Below are 17,299 nucleotides of genomic sequence, written 5' to 3' on the forward strand. Positions count from 1 at the left end.
GAGGTGTGTTCTGGTCATAGATACGTATTATGCTCCTGGAGTATGCTAAGCACTACAGAGGGCGTAGAGATGGGGAAGGCTAGCTTATATTTACTAAGCACTTCTATTGCCAGAGACTGGTAGGCAGCTTTAACCTGTGTGCTGTTATCTTACCTCTTTACAAGCTGACTCACAAGTCAAATAAATTGAATAAGTTTACACTATTTGTATTTTAGGAATATTAGCTTAATTTTAATTAGTTTCCTGTATCTGGGTCACTTGCGTTATAATACGTCATATTCAAATTCATTATTAAAATTCAGAACTGAATTAGGACTTAGTTTCTCTGCTCAGTCATGCTGTCTTGTACATGATAAGACCAAGTATATCATAATTATGATATGGAATTTAATAAGCAAGCTAATAATGGCTAGTTAAGAATGTCTACCATTTATTGAGTGCCAATTACTGTACCAGATTACTTTTCACATTATTTTACAACAAACCTGCTAGTCTCTATTATTATTATCCCCCTTCTCCACCCCCATTTTACTTAAGAGATTTCCACTACTTATGAGAAAACAGGAACTCAGAATCATCAACAAACTTTAACTTGCTTAAGGTCAGTGAATGAGTGTGTGGTGGAGTCAGGATTCACATTCAAGTCTGTCGGACTCCCGATCCAGTTTGCTTAGCATCTTTACTTCACGTATCTGTGACAAAAATGTGAAAATACAGAGCAGCGAGAGACTATATGCTGGTTCGGGGGATCAGAAAAAACTTCATGAAGGAGGTAGCGTTTGCAGTAGGTCCAGAGGATGAGTAGGGTTTTGTCAGGCAGTGGAAGCGGAAGAAGAAATAAATCTCAGCAAAGATCTAGGTGTGAGAAAGTATAGGGACTGTTTAAGGAATATTGAGCTATTAATATATGCCAGGCTCTGGGCTAAGTTCATTACTTACACTAATTAAATGACATTCTCAGTACCACTCTGAGGAAGGTATTATTTCTTTTCTACAAATGAGAAGGCAGGCTCAAAAGAGTCAAGTAATTTGTAATTTGTCCAATGTCACACAGTAAGTGGCAGAGCTGGGATTCGAAGCAGGAAGTCATGCTGTCTCCTCAATTGCCTCCCAATATGCTCATGTCTAAGTGTTCAGTGGAATACCAGGAAAATAACAGGCAGAGTTCCATCCATGTGGTGCTTTTGGAAGACTGTTCTGGTTGCAACATACTGTATACATACAGTAGCTGAGATAGATGGTAGGGGTTAGTTTTAGTAAGGCCAGTGGAGAGGAAGTTATTGAGGTGGTCTAGGTAAGAGGTAGTAAGAGCCTGAAAAGAAGCTAGTTTGAAGGCAGGGGTTTGAGGGTGATTACAGAGGGGGAATTTAAAAACTGTTACTAGATTTGGGAGAATGAGAAGATGAAAGAACAGGGATATAGAAGAAAAAAGAATCAAAGATGAGACTCTGTTCTTTTTTTTTTTTTTGCGGTACACGGGCCTCTCACTGTTGTGGCCTCTCCTGTTGCGGAGCACAGGCTCCGGACGCGCAGGCTCAGCGGCCATGGCTCACGGGCCTAGCCGCTCCGTGGCATGTGGGATCTTCTTGGACCCGGGCACGAACCTGTGTCCCCTGCATCGGCAGGCGGACTCTCAACCACTGCGCCACCAGGGAAGCCCTAGACTCTATTCTTAATATCAAATAATTCCATACTTGGTTCACTTCCTTCAAAATGCTTTTTCTTTCTTTCTATACTTGTACCACCCTTATAGTTTTTCATTGATTTAACGTTTACTGAATCTCTAAGGAGTGTCAGGCACTGAGCCGTGGCTGGGTTATTTATAACTTCCTGTCTTGTTTCCACTGCCACAATTTACTTCTGTCCCTTCTCCTTTCTCTAGTTCATTCCCCACTCTGCTGACTTGGGCCCAACTCTGCTGATTCTTTGCCTCCAGCTAGAATGACCTTTTTTTCTATTTAACCAAATCACGACTCTGCTGAAGTCACACTTGCAGGTTGCCTTGCTTGACCAACTCTCTAATTTTGACCTCTCTCTTTTCTGAAATTGGGAAGCAGCTGTAATTATATAAAGAACTTGAGTGTTATGGTCAGACCGACTTCAGTTTGAATCTCGGCTTTGCCATTTTACTCTCTCTGTGAACTTGAGCAATTAATCACTTTTTCTGAGATTCGCATTCCTTGTCTTTCAAATACAGGGCTCTCTTTGTAAGGTTTAATGAGATCTGTGGCACTCAGTTTATTCTCAGATGTCACCTTTCTCTTCCCTTTGAAGCAGGTTTTAAACAGTTTTTGTACTTAGTCTGCAGTGTGAGCCTCAGGAGCTGGAGAGTTTGGAGCTCCTTTAGTATGTTTTCCATACTCAAACAGTTGCTTGCTTGTTGAATGACCGCTCAGTTTAGTTACATTTTCACTTGTGATTGAGGGAAATGAACCAATAAGAAACTTTTGGTATTAAAATCGATAGATGTTAACAGTATTCTTATGCACCATTCATGACTTGATGTTCTTTGAATGTTTGTTCTTTTAGCTACCGCTGGATATGGAATGCCTGTGTTGGCAGATCATCTTTGGGTTCCTCAGCTCTTTACTTTTATCACATTATTTTCCTTTCCCCAGAAACTTTTATGGATTCCTAGAATGCTACAGCTAGAAGGGATGAGCTAAGGCTTATCTAGCGGATAGCCATTTTACAGTTACATATACTGAGCCAGCAGGCACCACTAGGAATAGAGCTCAGGTCTTTTAATTTCCACCCTGATGCTGCTTCTTAGTATACCACGGTGTTCATGTTTCTCACAATTCTTTAATTACTTAATTAAAAGACAGAAGGAGGAAGTTAGAAAAATTGAAAAGATATTTAAGGGGATACAGTATTTTTGGATTTTCCTAAGCAATATAGATTTAATAAAGTATTGAAAGATCTGTAGTCTGAAATATTCTCCCTATTGATTCTTTGTGGTAGATAGTTTATGAGCCTTAAATCTGAGATGTACTTTTGCAGAATTTTGGATATTTGGATTTATGTTCTCCCTTATCAATTCATATGGTTATCCAGAAAGCCAAGTGATGATGAAGTTATAGTTTGGGAAATAGGTTGTGAAAGTAATCATTCAGACTTTTATTTTTAGGGATCAAGGTGGTCGAACATTATGTGGTGTAATGAGGATTGGCCTGGTTGCAAAAGGCTTGCTGATTAAAGATGATATGGACTTGGAGCTGGTTTTAATGTGCAAAGACAAACCCACAGAGACCCTGTTAAATACAGTCAAAGATAATCTTCCTATTCAGATTCAGGTGAGTACAGTTTAATTGTACCTCTAGGATAATTTGTAAAAAGGTAAAAATAGGCCGTGACCTTGATAAATTTAATAAGAAATTGGTAATAGTAAAGGGTAGGTACAGACAAGAGGAATTGCTACTCTGGGTCAGTGACTCTTCCATCACATCTAAGGCAAACTTCTGGTGATTAGTATTAAGGATATATATACCAAATTAAGATGGCTCTTAAAGTACAGTCTTAAATTTTTCAGATGTGTCTTGCTGACAGTCTTCATGTTTTCCAGACTAGGCCTCTCAGCATTATAAAACTCTTAGAAAGGTTGGTATAATGCAGAAAAGAATTGAAAGATCAAAAAGAGCCTAGACAACTGGAGACTTCCATAGATGATAATTTTTTGTAAATTGAAGACTGTTAATTTAACTTCACTCATTCATTCTGTTAATGGAAAGTCGCTATTAATTCCTTGTTTCCAAACCTTTTTCACATTGGGATGCATTTAGACAATTTTAATGTTGTCATGCTTCCTGGAGGATGCTGCTGGAGGCTGAGGGCTCCTCAGGGCTCAAGTCAACCGGTTCGTCTGGGGCTGTGGTCACCTTAGGACCTGCTCTGCCAGCCTGCTCCAAGGGCTAGTTGCATCACTAATTGGGAAGCAGTGATCACCTTTCAATTTCAGATGTGTTATCTGTGGTATAATTAGATTATAGCTTTTTGATGATTTCATATCAGTTAGTCCTTACATCCATGTCACATAAATAGATACGAGTATACAAGGTCAAACTGTTGAGTTGTTGAACGCTCTCTTTTTTTGTTGTTCGTTTCCTGTATTTGTATTTCTTCTAAAGAGACTTTTTCCCCCCAAGTAATAAGAATTCTAAATTTGTTTTTATTAGCTTTGTTACTGGATCATTTTCTTTCATATTCACCAACTGATCTTCAAAACCATCTTTCTGATTTTTTAATCTACTGTTCCTGACACTCAAATTTGTGTTACTTGTTGACACATTCTCCTGTGTTAACTTCTGGAGCACTGTTTTATTTTATCATTTTTAGATCTTAAGGTTTTCTAAGTGACTGAACAAACATTTGGCTTTTCCATTTTCAATTCTGATTGGAGAAAGTTTTCTGTTCTTTCAAGGTTTAAATTCATTTCTTTTAAAAAATTATTTTAAATCCTTATGTGATCATTTGGGGAGGGAGAGTGGTAAGCAACATGGAGTACAATAAAGCTTTAAGAAATGGAAAGCGCAGTAACGGGTTTCTGAATAACTATACTTTTTGTTATCAGAATGTTAACAAAATTCATCTTTTTTCCATTATTTTTTATATTGTTTTAAAATTTAATCTTTATTTCTGCTTTTATTGTAGTGAACATTGTTACTCTTAGATCTATGCTAAAGCAGTGATCAAAGGGTTGGACATAGAGGCTTTTCCAACCATCTCACCCCCTTTTCTGTTCCCCTTAGTGAGTCCTGTTTATGAGAGTGGTCATATTTTCAGGTATGTCAGGATGGAAAAAGGGTTGAGAACCATTTGCACTAAGAAACTGAAGTTCTTATCTTGACGATCTGTCGTATTTCTTGAGTATTGAAGATAGAGGAGATTGGAGCTTCAGTTGCATTAATAGAACTTTCTCTGTGTAGATCACAACTGTGTGAACTCTGCATTTTCTCTCCTGAGTGAGGGTCTTTATTTCTGGGCACCACAGTTTTAAAATGTTCTTGTCGAGCTAGCAGGTGTTCAAGGAAGGGACCCAGGAGAGAGTGTGGGCTGTGTAAACTGTTTCAAAGTTGAAGAGAGGAGGGCTTTTTAGCCTAGAGAAGCCGAAAAAAGACACAAATATCTTTAGATCTTTGAAGAGCTTCTTGGAAAAGGTAAAGGTGGCCTGAACTCTTAAGACCAGTGGTGGACATTATAAGAAACAACAGAAATTAACACAGCATTGTGAAGCAATTATACTCCAATAAAGATGTATTAAAAAAAATTTTTTTTAAACTGCTGAAAAAAAAAAAGAAACATATTTGAATTTACCATAGCCAATAGAGTAATCCGGCAGTGAAACCGGCTGCTTTGTGTGATGGTTAGATCCATGACCATAGGTGTTTGGGTAAAGGTACCCAAATAAAATGGTTATGTAATTGTACACCCATTTTATATTAAATTGTATACATGTACACACATATATACACCCACATAAGCACAGACATAGTTTTATTACTAATAATATTTCAGAAAATCATTTTAAATGTGATTTTTACCTTTAAAAATCACTACCTCCCCTTCGTTTTCTTGGTGTTTATTTGGAAAACCAGTCTCTGATATGATATGATCTTATTTTCTTGTGAATTAAAAATCTTTTTCCTGAGCACTTATTATAGCAAAACTTTCAGTTATCAAAGTACCTTAATTAATTGGGGTTGTACCATACCTTTTCTCTACATACTCTTTTCTAGGGTGATTTTAGTACTTCCTTGAGCAAGGGAGAAGGATGACCAAAACCAGAATCACTTAGAATTAGTCTAGCCCAAAACTCATACCATATGTTTATTACTTTGGATGTGTCTTATGGTGATCTGCATGTATAATTTTTTTAAGACATATACATGAGACCTATTTTTTATTTTTTTAAATTTTATCGTTTAAAATATTTTATCTATCTATCTATCTGGCTGTGTCAGGTGTTAGTTGTGGTGTGCGGGCTCTTCATTGTGTCACGTGGGCTTCTCTCTAGTTGTGGCACATGGACTCAGTAGTTGCAGGACGTGGGCTCTCTAGTGGCTGTGGGCTCTCTAGTTGTGGCACGTGAGCTCAGTATTTGTGGCGTGTGGACTCTCTAGTTGTGGCGTGCAGGCTCTAGAGCGTGCAGGCTTAGTTGCCTCGCGGTATGTGGGATCTTAGTTCCCCGACCAGGGATCGAACCCGCGTCCCCTGCATTGGAAGTTGGATTCTTAATCACTGGACCATTGAAATCTACTTTCAATTTCAAACTAAATTGAAAATTTTAGTTTGCTTTTTCTCTGATACATCTTTAATACTCTTATAGTGGCAAAATGAATGTGAGCCGTTTTCTGCTTTTTCTCTGTATCCTAGTTCTGGTTTTTCTAGCCACTGTGTGGCTTTTCCCTTCCTTGGTTTCCTCTGGTCAAAATTAAGGTAATGAATTTTCTATTTTCTGTCTTTTTTGGGATGTTTAATGGTAAAATGCTGGTTTTATATAAATGGCTTTTAGTTCCTTCAATGCTCAGTGATGAGCAGAGACCCAGGAGTGTTTCCGTTCAGCTATTTATGTCAGATAATAGATACTAAATTTCACCACCAAGAATGGCCCTGCACAACTTATTAAACTATTAACTTTAATGATATGTTAAATATAACAATATATGATTCTAATTGGTGATTATTTTTTGTATGTGTATAATTGTATGTTAAAAGAAGCAATGTACATTTCCCTGTGGATGTCAGATGACTTGCCCTGAAGAAGGTCTCACTTGAATGATCTCTGAGACCTGTTGTTAGGAAGTTAGTTACTTGTTTATATTAACTTTTTTGCTGATGAGTGACTGTGCAGAGATCCTTTTTTATTCATTCTTACTTGATTTTCTTTAAAAATCTACATAATCTTATATAAAAACCTATCTAATCTTATAAGTTCTTAGCAAGTAGGAGTTCCTGTTTAGGCTGTCCTATCAAAAAGTTATCAGTTTAGAGCAGTGGTCCCCAACCTTTTTGGCACCAGGGACCGGTTTTGTGGAAGACAGTTTTTCCATGGGGGTGCATGGGGGGGAATGGTTTAGGCAGTAATATGAGCGATGGCGGGGAGCAGATGAAGCTTCCCTTGCTTGCCTGCCACTTACCTCCTGCTGTACGGCCTGGTTCTTAACAGGCCACGGACCGGTACAGAGGAACAATTATAGAATAATAAACTGCTGGGAATGCTCTCTAAACTGGGGGTTTATTATTCTATAATTGTCCTCTGTAATAATTTCAAGAACAATAATTTACCTTTTCTCATATAATGATGCTTTTGGTAACTTTCATTTTCAAATATTAGAAAGAATGGTTTTAAATGTTGTTTAATAATTGTATAGATGATTGACATTGTGGTTGCTATTTGAGGGATGGAGAAAGGATTTGCTGGTAAGTTGGGAGGAGAGAAAAATGTTACCTCTACACTAAGGAACTAGTTAAAGACTATTTGCTCTTTTAGCACAGTAATACTAATCGTTAATAACATTTAAAAACTAAGGGGCAATCATTCATTTTTTGAAATTTTAATTAATTGGGTATTTTTGAAATCTCTGTGACTTTCAGAAACTCACAGAAGAGAAATATCAAGTGGAACAATGTGTAGATGAGGCATCTATTATAATTCGGAATACAAAAGAACCCACGCTAACTTTGAAGGTGATACTTACTTCCCCTCTAATTAGGGACGAATTGGAGAAGAAGGACGGAGGTACACATGTGTATATATATATATATATATAGATAGATGTATATATATAAATATATATTTGTTTTGTTCACATAAGCACTCTCTTGAATGCTATGTTAATTGTTTTATGGATTTAAGAAATACCTGTCTTCATTTGTTTTACGCCACTTATAGTATTTTAAGCAGCTTTATTTACACAATCACTGTATTTTACAAAAATGTTTATATTGGAAATATAAGATACGTTAATTAATTCAAAAACCTGTGCTTATCATGTTGGTCTTAAATCCACTTTAATTTTTATACTGTTTTGGTGTTCTGTTTTACTTTGTCTAGTATTGCAGTGTTATTGGTATCAGCCAACCTATTCTGTGTGGCTTGGTTGTTAGGCCTGATTTTAGGGTTAAATGTGGTTCAAAACAGTATTATTTTCAAATTTACTCACTTATTGTGTCAAGTTACTCATTTGCACATCTCTCTTGACTTCTAATAACTATATAACCTCTTAAGAATTATGCTTTATCTAATTGCCTAAGTGTAAATGTTTTATGATGTAAGAGATACAAATTGGGGGACTGATTTTTTTTTTAATAAATAATCTTTAGTACATTTCTTTTCTAGGAGGTTTGTGATCCTGTTAACATTTAAAATTTTATATATGTGGGAATCATGCTTTAAACTAACTTTCTTCTGAAGCTGAAAAGAATTTCTGCATGGCAATGCCATCGTACAAAAGAGTGATAAATCTCTTCAGTTTTGAGAAGTAATGATGGAGCTGGGTTTCTTTTTTGATATTTTTATCCTTTCACATTAGCTTGTTACTGCCTCTCAGTCCTGTCACTAGAAACTTGCCATGTGATATTTCCCCTGTGTCAGACCTTTGATCAACTGGCCCCTCCCTATCATGACAATTTAGAGGCAGTGCGGCTTAACTGGACCAAAGTGGGGTGGGGGGGACTCCCTGTTGCTGTTTTTTCATCACTAGGCATTCAGCAGGTTCCATTGCTTACTCCCCTACCTGAAATACCAGTGCAGCAAGAAGTATTGGTTAGTGTTTTAATTTATTTCAAGTTGATGATAAAGGAAGAAAAAGACACATTTACCAGAGATGTTAGAATTTCAAGTTTTGGCAGACATGACTCAGGATTTCTTAAAGTAAAAGTGATAGACTCCTTTTGTAAAAAGTCTTCTGGGGTAACTAAAATCAGCTATACCATACCCGATGGATATAAACTAGACACATTTATGAGTCATAGCTTAAAATTAAAATGCATCCTATCTATAATTAGGTTTATGCCTGTACTTTTTTTTTTTTGGCTGCATATAGTATCTCTAACACCTGAAGAACCAATCTTAAATGGCTTAATTTCTTTAACAGCTTTACAGTTCACCATTAACTGTAGAACTATAAAATGATTTCTGAAGTATCAAGATAATTCTGTTAATTCTGGTAAGCTGTGTTCTCTTGACCCTCTAGTGTAAAACTAACCATTTCTAAGTATAGTTATAATTATAGATATTATTAAAAATTCTTTGAGTATAGAGAGATGAAAGAAGATTGAAGTTGCCAAAGGCTAGATTTGAAATTGCCGAAAACTGGATAATGTTTGCTTGTAGCTGTAGACATCCCTTCCATTACTTTAAAAGTATTGAGAATATCAGGCTTCTTTTTCCCCATGGCTTTGTGCACTTACATGGGATTTTATCAGTTTTCAGTGATGCCCTTAAGCTTAGTCTGTTGCCTTTATAACTTTATGTTCAGAGAACCTGAAAACAGATTCTTAGAATATTGCACCCTTACTAGAAGACTAGTTATTACAGAATGGAATTTGTAGGAGAGTAGGAGAGTTATAGTCTCTATTCAAGGTGTTTGGGTTACTAAAGGATCCCAAGACCTCTTTATAATATGAATCTCATCAGATGATGTTAGCATAATTGTGTGGGATCAGGTAAGATGAAAGAATCAGCTTGGATCTAATGTTTTACACGTTACTTCCTCTCCTTTTAAATGGCAGAAAGATTTGCTTTGCCGTTTTCCTTAACCTCACTACCCTGTTGACTCACTTGTTATCTCTTATAATTTGCTCATTTTGTCTAATTTGGACTTTGTCAAAGTTTTGTTTTTTTTAAATTTTAAATTTATTTTTGGCTGCGTTGGGTTTTTGTTGCTGCGCGTGGGCTTTCTTTAGTTGTGGCAAGTGGGGGCTACTCTTCATTGCGGGCTTCTCATTGCAGTGGCTTCTCTTGTTGCAGAGCACAGTCTCTAGGCACACGGCTTCAGCAGTTGCGGCACACGGGCTCAGTAGTTGCGGCGTGCAAGCTCTAGGGTGTGCGGGATTCGGTTGTGGTGGCTTGCGGGCTCTAGAGCGCAGGCTCAGTAGTTGTGGCACGGGCTTAGTTGCTCCCCAGCATGTGGGATTTTCCTGGACCAGGGATCGAACCCGTGTCCCCTGCATTGGCAGGCGAATTCTTAACCACTGCGCCACCGGGGAAGTCCCTGTCAGAGGTTTTTGATCTGCACTAGCAGTTTTTTGTATTCCTGGGCAACTTTGAGGATCCAGTATAACTAAGCATTTGAGACCTGGGCTATACAATTCTGTAGGATTTGTTTTATCACACCAGATGGCTCCTCTTGCCTTGATGCAGTTCTTTTCAGCTGCATGGGGTGAAAGCACAAGATTCATTTGGGTTCCAGGAATTTCTGAGTTTAAGAGAGATCTCTTTAAAACAATCTGCATTCATTTTCTTTCTCAGAGTTTAAAAAAATAGGCATTGTAACTTTTTGGGAGACATTTTCCTATAGAATTTCAATTTCTCCCCTCCCACAAAACAAACAGGCTGTTCACAATACATACCTTATGTCTTTCTCTTCCCTCTCTTCACTTGCCACATATTTGGGTAAAATCAAAAAAGGGAAAAAAAGTCTGAGAGCAGGCAGAACTGGAGGACCGGGGCAGGTGAGGAGCATCGTACTTATCTCCTCAGGGTTGTCTCTGCAGAAGTGGATCTATCTAACTGCTCGTTTCAAATCACTGTTTAGATTTTCAGTGGCCAGAGTACATAGTGAATCTCTTTGGTGTGGTTTAATGTTTCACAGGTAAGAGTTCTCCTGTGCCGTCAGTCTTTTTTCCATATTCTAACCCTTTACTTGAAGGCCTTGTAGAATAATCATTCCCCATAACTACATGCTTCCTGCTAAAGAAGGCACAGGAGAAAAAGCACAGACCTTGGTGCCTGGCAGCCAAGTGTTTGATTCTTAACTCTATTAACTATTACTCTGTGACCGTGGACAGGTTTCTTTATTTTAAAATGTGGGTAATGAATACTTTAGAAAGTTGTTACATGAGAGAATTTATGTAATGTAACCTGTACGATACTCAGCACAAAGCGATTGCTTAGTAAATAGTAGTAGTTACTCAGCTTACTAAAAAATGTCACAGCACAAACTCATCTACTCAAAGTGCCTTGAGTTCACAGTGAGAGTAATATGTACATGATAGGTCTGAAGAAGTGAACGTAAACACAGTTAAACTCGTAAATAGCCATTGAAGTGTAGTATTGGAATCAGTATACTGTATTTGCTGCAGTGCTAATAATGAGCTGTCTTACTATAAAGTTTATGATTCATTGAGACAAGTGTCTTTTTCCCTACCTCTGTCCTTTATCCCTGGCACCTGGAGTGGTACCTAATACTTAGTAGGCAATCAAAAGAAAATCTGTTAAATGAATTTTTGTAGCTAGCATGTTATCTGATCAAATAGAACTGTCTGGTATGCAAGAAGCATTAACAGTGGACATCTCAGAATTCAAGTAATATTTATTGAAGATTTAGCTTTGTTAAGGTATTTTATAACATACTGTGTTATAAGCACTTTCTCATATATGATTTATTTGAACCCTCACAACAGTTCTATGAGGTAGATAATTGTCCTGTTGTATAAATGAGGAAAGTCTCACGTTTTACCCGTTTCCTCTGACTCTTAAGTCCAGTTACTATCTAGGATGATCATAGGAGCATCTTAGCTGATTAGCTATTCTGAGCATCACACAGGCTAAGCTTCTTTTGGTGCTTGTCACTTTAAACCAGAAGTGTATTTGCTGTGAGGCTGACAAATCCAGCTGCTTAGTGTATTTACAGTGCAACTTGAAACCAAGTGGATAGGGAAACTGCAGAGGCACTTGTGGCTAAGGCTAAGATAAACCGCAGCCCTCAGTATGAAGGTAGATTCTCAGGGGTTCACAGAGAAGCTGCCCAAGAGTCGCTTTTCCGTATTTGTGCCGGTGAGAACTTCTGATGCTTTTTGGCAGAAGTTCGCTAGCATGAGTCCTGCTAGGTGGCAGACCAGTCCAGAGATCACAACTAGGATTTATAACAATGCTGCAGGCTTTATTTTCCTGCCTTCCCCATCTGCTAGACCTACATTATCCAGTGCAAACCTGTAGCCGCTATCTTTCCAGTGGCTCACTGCCTACTGAGGCACTGAAGAAAAGTGATATCTAGTGATGTTTCTGCCATAAATTAGGAGAACAGTGCTCTGTTTTACCCTAGTGCTACATTTACCTGTTCACATTATTGTGGCCTGAGATTTCGCACGGGCAGTGACTTGAAGCATAATGTCCGCTCTCCGCAAAGCCTCAAGGAATTGGGAGAAGGGACTGCCTGGGTATCTTCAGGCTGCCCTGGAAATGCTGTCAACTCAGTAGCTCAGCTTCATTCCAACTTTGAAATGTTAAGGAGGCCTTTGTGATAACCCAGCTTGGTTATTTTACCTTTGAAGAGCCCAGGTTCCAGGCACAGAAATCCTATTTAACACAGTCATGTTCTGGCTTTTCCCCACCCCATCTCCAGGCTAGTATTTTTGTGAACGGGCAAAGAGTTAGCTTGCATGTAAGGGATGGAGGGAAACTGACCAACATTTCCTGCCGTACGGTGTGTTTCTGGTCACTGATCTAACCTCTAACCAAATAAATGAAGTTAGGCATAATAGACTTCTTTTCAGTGCTTCCATTGTTTAGAATGTTTTATGTACCTTCATGCCCTGATACCAGGTTACTGAGCAGTGAAGTTTTTAAAAAGCTGTTTTCTTTGCTTTTGTCATTTTTGTTGCTATCCCCTATCTGTTTTACTGGTCACTGTAGGAAAGAATGAAATGGCTCACAGTTCCATTGTTTCTAAGTTAAAGACTCCAAGATGCCTTTTTATCAGAAAAGCTTTGCTTCCCCGCAAAATTGAAACATCTATGTTAAAGTTCACACAGAAATGTTAAACTTGAGGTTCTTCTTTGAGAAGTAGCAGTGTTTTTCCAGCAACAATCCTGTGATTGCCACATTAAGTTATTTTTTTAATGAATGAAAATATAAAAAACTATGTAATTAATTATATAAAAGAAATAGGCAAGCAGGGCTTATAAGTAGCACTGCAGTGCTATATAAATTTATATAGTTTTAAAATAAGAAACTTTGAAGAAGATAAAATAAGATAAATGATTACATCTCCTCTGCTGTTTCCCACCTCATGAATATTAAAACATTTTGGATCTTTTGACTTTTTGACGGTCAGAGCATGAAGAAAAGAAACATGGCCACTGTGATGGTGATATAAAAAGGAATCCGGTGGAAGTCTTCTGTTCACTGCCTGTCCCTTTCATCTCTTTTTAGTAGAATCTGCTGCCTCCAAATGTTGACTGTCTGTAGCAAGCAGATGTCAGTATTTTTATTTTTATTTTTTAATAAGAATTAATGGATATAATCTGACTTTGGGAATGAAAGAATTTGTGTAAACATTTTTGCCATTAAATAAAAATGTCTCTGTGGTGATGAGCAGATGTTAATTACAAGCTCTGTTCACTGGACGAAAGTATCAGAAAGTTCAAAGAGTTGTTTTGCCTTGTCTTTTCCTATCCAAACTTCCTCTGACTCACTCCCTTCTTCCATTGACCCTCTGCTTCCAAATACTCCTACTTGATACAATGATAGAATAAAACTTAGTTTGCTTTACTCTTAAAGATTGAAGTCCTAAAAAATAGGCACGGTCCATACCTTTTCTTGGGATTACATTATTTAGCAGTCAGTCAACCTTTGTCGTGTCTAACTTTTAAGAGATCCTAATTGTTCATTTACAGTAGTTTGTGCTACCTTGTATGTGAGCTTTACACAGATGCTTGTATTGACCACAGTTAAACATTTTCACATATAAACATGAAAATGAGTGAGTTGTACGCTTTGTGTCATTAAAAAGACATAATTAAGCAAGGCCAGGAACTAGATCACCTATGAAATAAGTACCCATAGTATGTTTGCTTATGTTTATAAATAAAAACATATTAACGGTTCTTTTTGAGGCTTTCCATTTTATGAGTAAAAAGGGGTGATGAAATGAGACCCTGTGTTTTGAATTTGTTGGCAGAGATTAATGTGAAACAATGCAAGTATCTGCTGTAGAGCTCGCCTGGTCAAAAAATAAGTGTGTAGCACTTCAGCCTTTACATGTTGCAGCCAATAAGGAAAGCCCACATAGACATACTGCTGAGTTTGTGACTGTCATGATTATACCAGGAAGGAGTGTTGGTGGACTTGCTAAGAGAGTTCTTAAAAGAGGACGGTGAATATGACTTAATTGGATTAGTCAAAGAATTGTTCTCCAAGAAACATTTGTATGTTGTATGCATTTAAGTAATGCACCAAGTCTTCAAAAGTTAAAAAACCCACTTCCTAGTGGCTTAGAGGAAATAAATTTGGCTATCTAAACGTGGATTTAGTATCTTGTGACATCTTCTCGAATATGGATATTTGTCACTAATCACACATTTGAGTTCTTAATTTTGCTGCTCTGGGCCATCTAATCCAACTTTGAAATGTTAAGGCAAGTCAAATAGTTGTACTTAGATAGTATTTTTTGCTGCTTTTTGAAAAAAAGCTATGTAAAACTTGAAGTGTATTTCAGTGTTTTTCATATTTGTAGTTTTAATAATTTTGGTTTAGAAAAGAAATAATTAGAAAACTCCAAGGTAACACTGGCAGAGTTCTCATCAGTGGGGTAAAGTTTCTGTTAATGGTTATCTTGTTGGATGAGTTTATTCAGTTGTAAAAAAATAAAATTGCCATGCTCAGTGTATTCTTAGTATATCTCAGATGGATGACCTAAGAGAGCCCTAGTTTTCCTTAAGAATTGATTAGTGATTAAAATCCCTTCTATAGCCAAAAGTTGTTATTGCTAGTGGTCCCAGATTGCCACTCATTGTCCCCTGCCAAAGGAAAAAGTGCTATGTACCTATTTTGTGCCCTGTGGTGTTATATACATGCTTAATAAGATCCCAGATTGGATGTAGCAGTGGTCATTGATTTGTTTACTGAAAGAATGCCTTTGTGCTCCTGTTGGACTTGTGTGCAGAATGGCTCTGTTGACTGTTTACTTAAGTAATCATAGTGCACATAATTTAAAAAGAAAGCAACAGCCAAAACCTGAAATCTTCTGGGAGTCTTATTAGTTCACTCAAATGCTGCTCTTCTTTTTATTTTTAATCGTTTGGTAATTTGACAGGAACCCCTTGGTCAAACTGTATCTGTCTCTCTTTATCCCATTTTCCCATTAGAAAAGGTTGCGATGAAAGATCCTCCGGACTTACTGGACAGGCAGAAATGCCTGAACGCCTTGGCGTCTCTTCGACATGCCAAATGGTTTCAGGTTGGCTCTTTGTTATTATCTTATTGTTATTGTAGCCTTGTGCAGGTTTCATTTGGAACACCTGCCTCTTAATGGTTTCTGTGTAATATATAAAACGGGGGTGCTCTCTGCCTCTTAGGGTTATTGTAGGAGCAAATGCTTTAATTTAGGTGAAGTGCCCAGTATAGCTTCTCCTGTAGTTAGTGATATTTAATTATCACATAATCCTTTTTGGCTTAGTACTCTGAATTTCAAATGATAGCTTATAAAATCCAAACATGGGGTGAGAAAAGCTAAAAGTTCAGACAGAGTTCCCTGGAAATGGGGTTGCCATGAGGCTATAAAAGTGACTTCAATAATATGCTTCCTTTACTTTAAAACCTGCCTTTCTAAACCATAATTTTACTACTCTTAAGAACTTGATTTTTTTGTTTACTTGACAATTTATGAATGACTGACTAATTAGTATTCATTTTAAAGAACCTATCCGTGATCAGTGTCCTTAAAATTAAGGGTGGATTTCAACAGGGATATTGGAACCATTTCGTTTGTTTTAGGCAAGGGCAAATGGATTAAAATCATGCGTAATTGTCCTCCGAATTCTGCGTGATTTGTGCAACAGAGTCCCCACATGGGCACCATTAAAAGGATGGGTAAGTACTTAAATATGATTAAAAGCAAATTCTGAAGCTATAGTTAGAGGAAATCCTGTAGAAATTATATGTTACTGTAAAATGGCTATATTCTGAGTTAGCTAAGGTGTGCATTATCTATTTTTGTTCTGGAAAAAAATTATGGATCTTTTTATATGAATTCTTTTTTATGAATATAACTTTTCTACTTCATCATATTCATACTATACAGACTGAGCTATTTTTTCTGACAAAAAGTTTCTATACCTGTTAAAAGTAAGTGTCTTCCTGCACTTCACTCTCCACTGATGATTGATTATTCTTCACCTACTGCCCAGGAAAGCCTGCGTGACTGGCACATTTCTCTTTCAGTGCTACTTCCGTTTAGAGTAAAAATTACCTGGTATACCAGTGTAAGGCTTCCTTACCCTCTTTTTCTTTCTCTTTGAGTATAGACACTTAAAAATAAGTTCATATTAGTAATTGAAGTCAGGTGAATAGTACACTTAACTGTAGTTTATAATGTATATTGCCAAACTTACTTAATTTGGAAATTATTTTGCTTGAACCAATTAAGACCCAATAAAGAACATTATAAAACAAATAAAGCTATAAAAGAGTCATTTTAAATTAATTTAGCAATTATTACTTTGATATTGGCATCGTGAGTTCTTAGTTTATTAAATATGGAGATTTGGTCCTTCTTAAATTCCAGTTGTAATAGTTGGGGCAGGATGTCTGAAATGAAGTCTTACTGTGGTTTAAGTGCTTCCTAGGTTAAGTGGGAGATATATATAGGTGGGCTGGGTTTGAACACTGATTATTTATTGGCTATTACTAACCTATATGAAGGCTTGTTAAAACTTTGTTAAGTCAATTAGATGACTGCAGTTTCTTAAGTAATCCTTTCAGGGTAAATAAAAATAAAGTTTTGGTGACAAAATGTCTTCTGAATATATTATCTCAAAAATGGTTGATTTAAACACTCTGGCTGGGGTAAAAGTTGATAATCAAGTGGGAAAAGTTAATTGGGCCCTAAATGTTAAATGGACTTTAACCTTTTTGGCCTCCATTGTAGATAGAAATGTCAGCTCACATTTAACTGGAATCCTTTTAACACTTGGTGCATGTACTAATTTGTAATTTAATATCTTCTAGCCACTAGAGCTTATATGTGAAAAGTCTATAGGTACTTGTAATAGACCTTTGGGCGCTGGGGAGGCCTTGAGACGAGTAATGGAGTGTTTGGCATCTGGAATTCTACTTCCTGGTAAGGGTTTCAAACTC

At 37.1% G+C, this 17,299-nt stretch overlaps 1 protein-coding gene across 6 annotated transcripts in view; it reads left to right on the top strand.

The window, feature by feature from the left end:
• The window catches only part of STRBP (spermatid perinuclear RNA binding protein), a 148,268-nt gene that overhangs the window by 86,853 nt on the left and 44,116 nt on the right, over positions 1–17,299 (top strand). For all 6 annotated transcript variants that reach the window (XM_032634116.1, XM_032634111.1, XM_032634112.1 and 3 more), the window contains exons 4-8: positions 3,131–3,296; positions 7,594–7,738; positions 15,310–15,401; positions 15,938–16,033; positions 17,171–17,282. In XM_032634116.1, coding sequence (XP_032490007.1) covers positions 3,131–3,296; positions 7,594–7,738; positions 15,310–15,401; positions 15,938–16,033; positions 17,171–17,282 — 611 coding nt within the window. The remainder of the gene's footprint in view (positions 1–3,130; positions 3,297–7,593; positions 7,739–15,309; positions 15,402–15,937; positions 16,034–17,170; positions 17,283–17,299) is intronic.

The sequence above is a fragment of the Phocoena sinus genome, chromosome 6 (genome assembly GCF_008692025.1).
Source record: "Phocoena sinus isolate mPhoSin1 chromosome 6, mPhoSin1.pri, whole genome shotgun sequence".
In the NCBI taxonomy this organism is placed as follows: Eukaryota; Metazoa; Chordata; class Mammalia; order Artiodactyla; family Phocoenidae; genus Phocoena; species Phocoena sinus.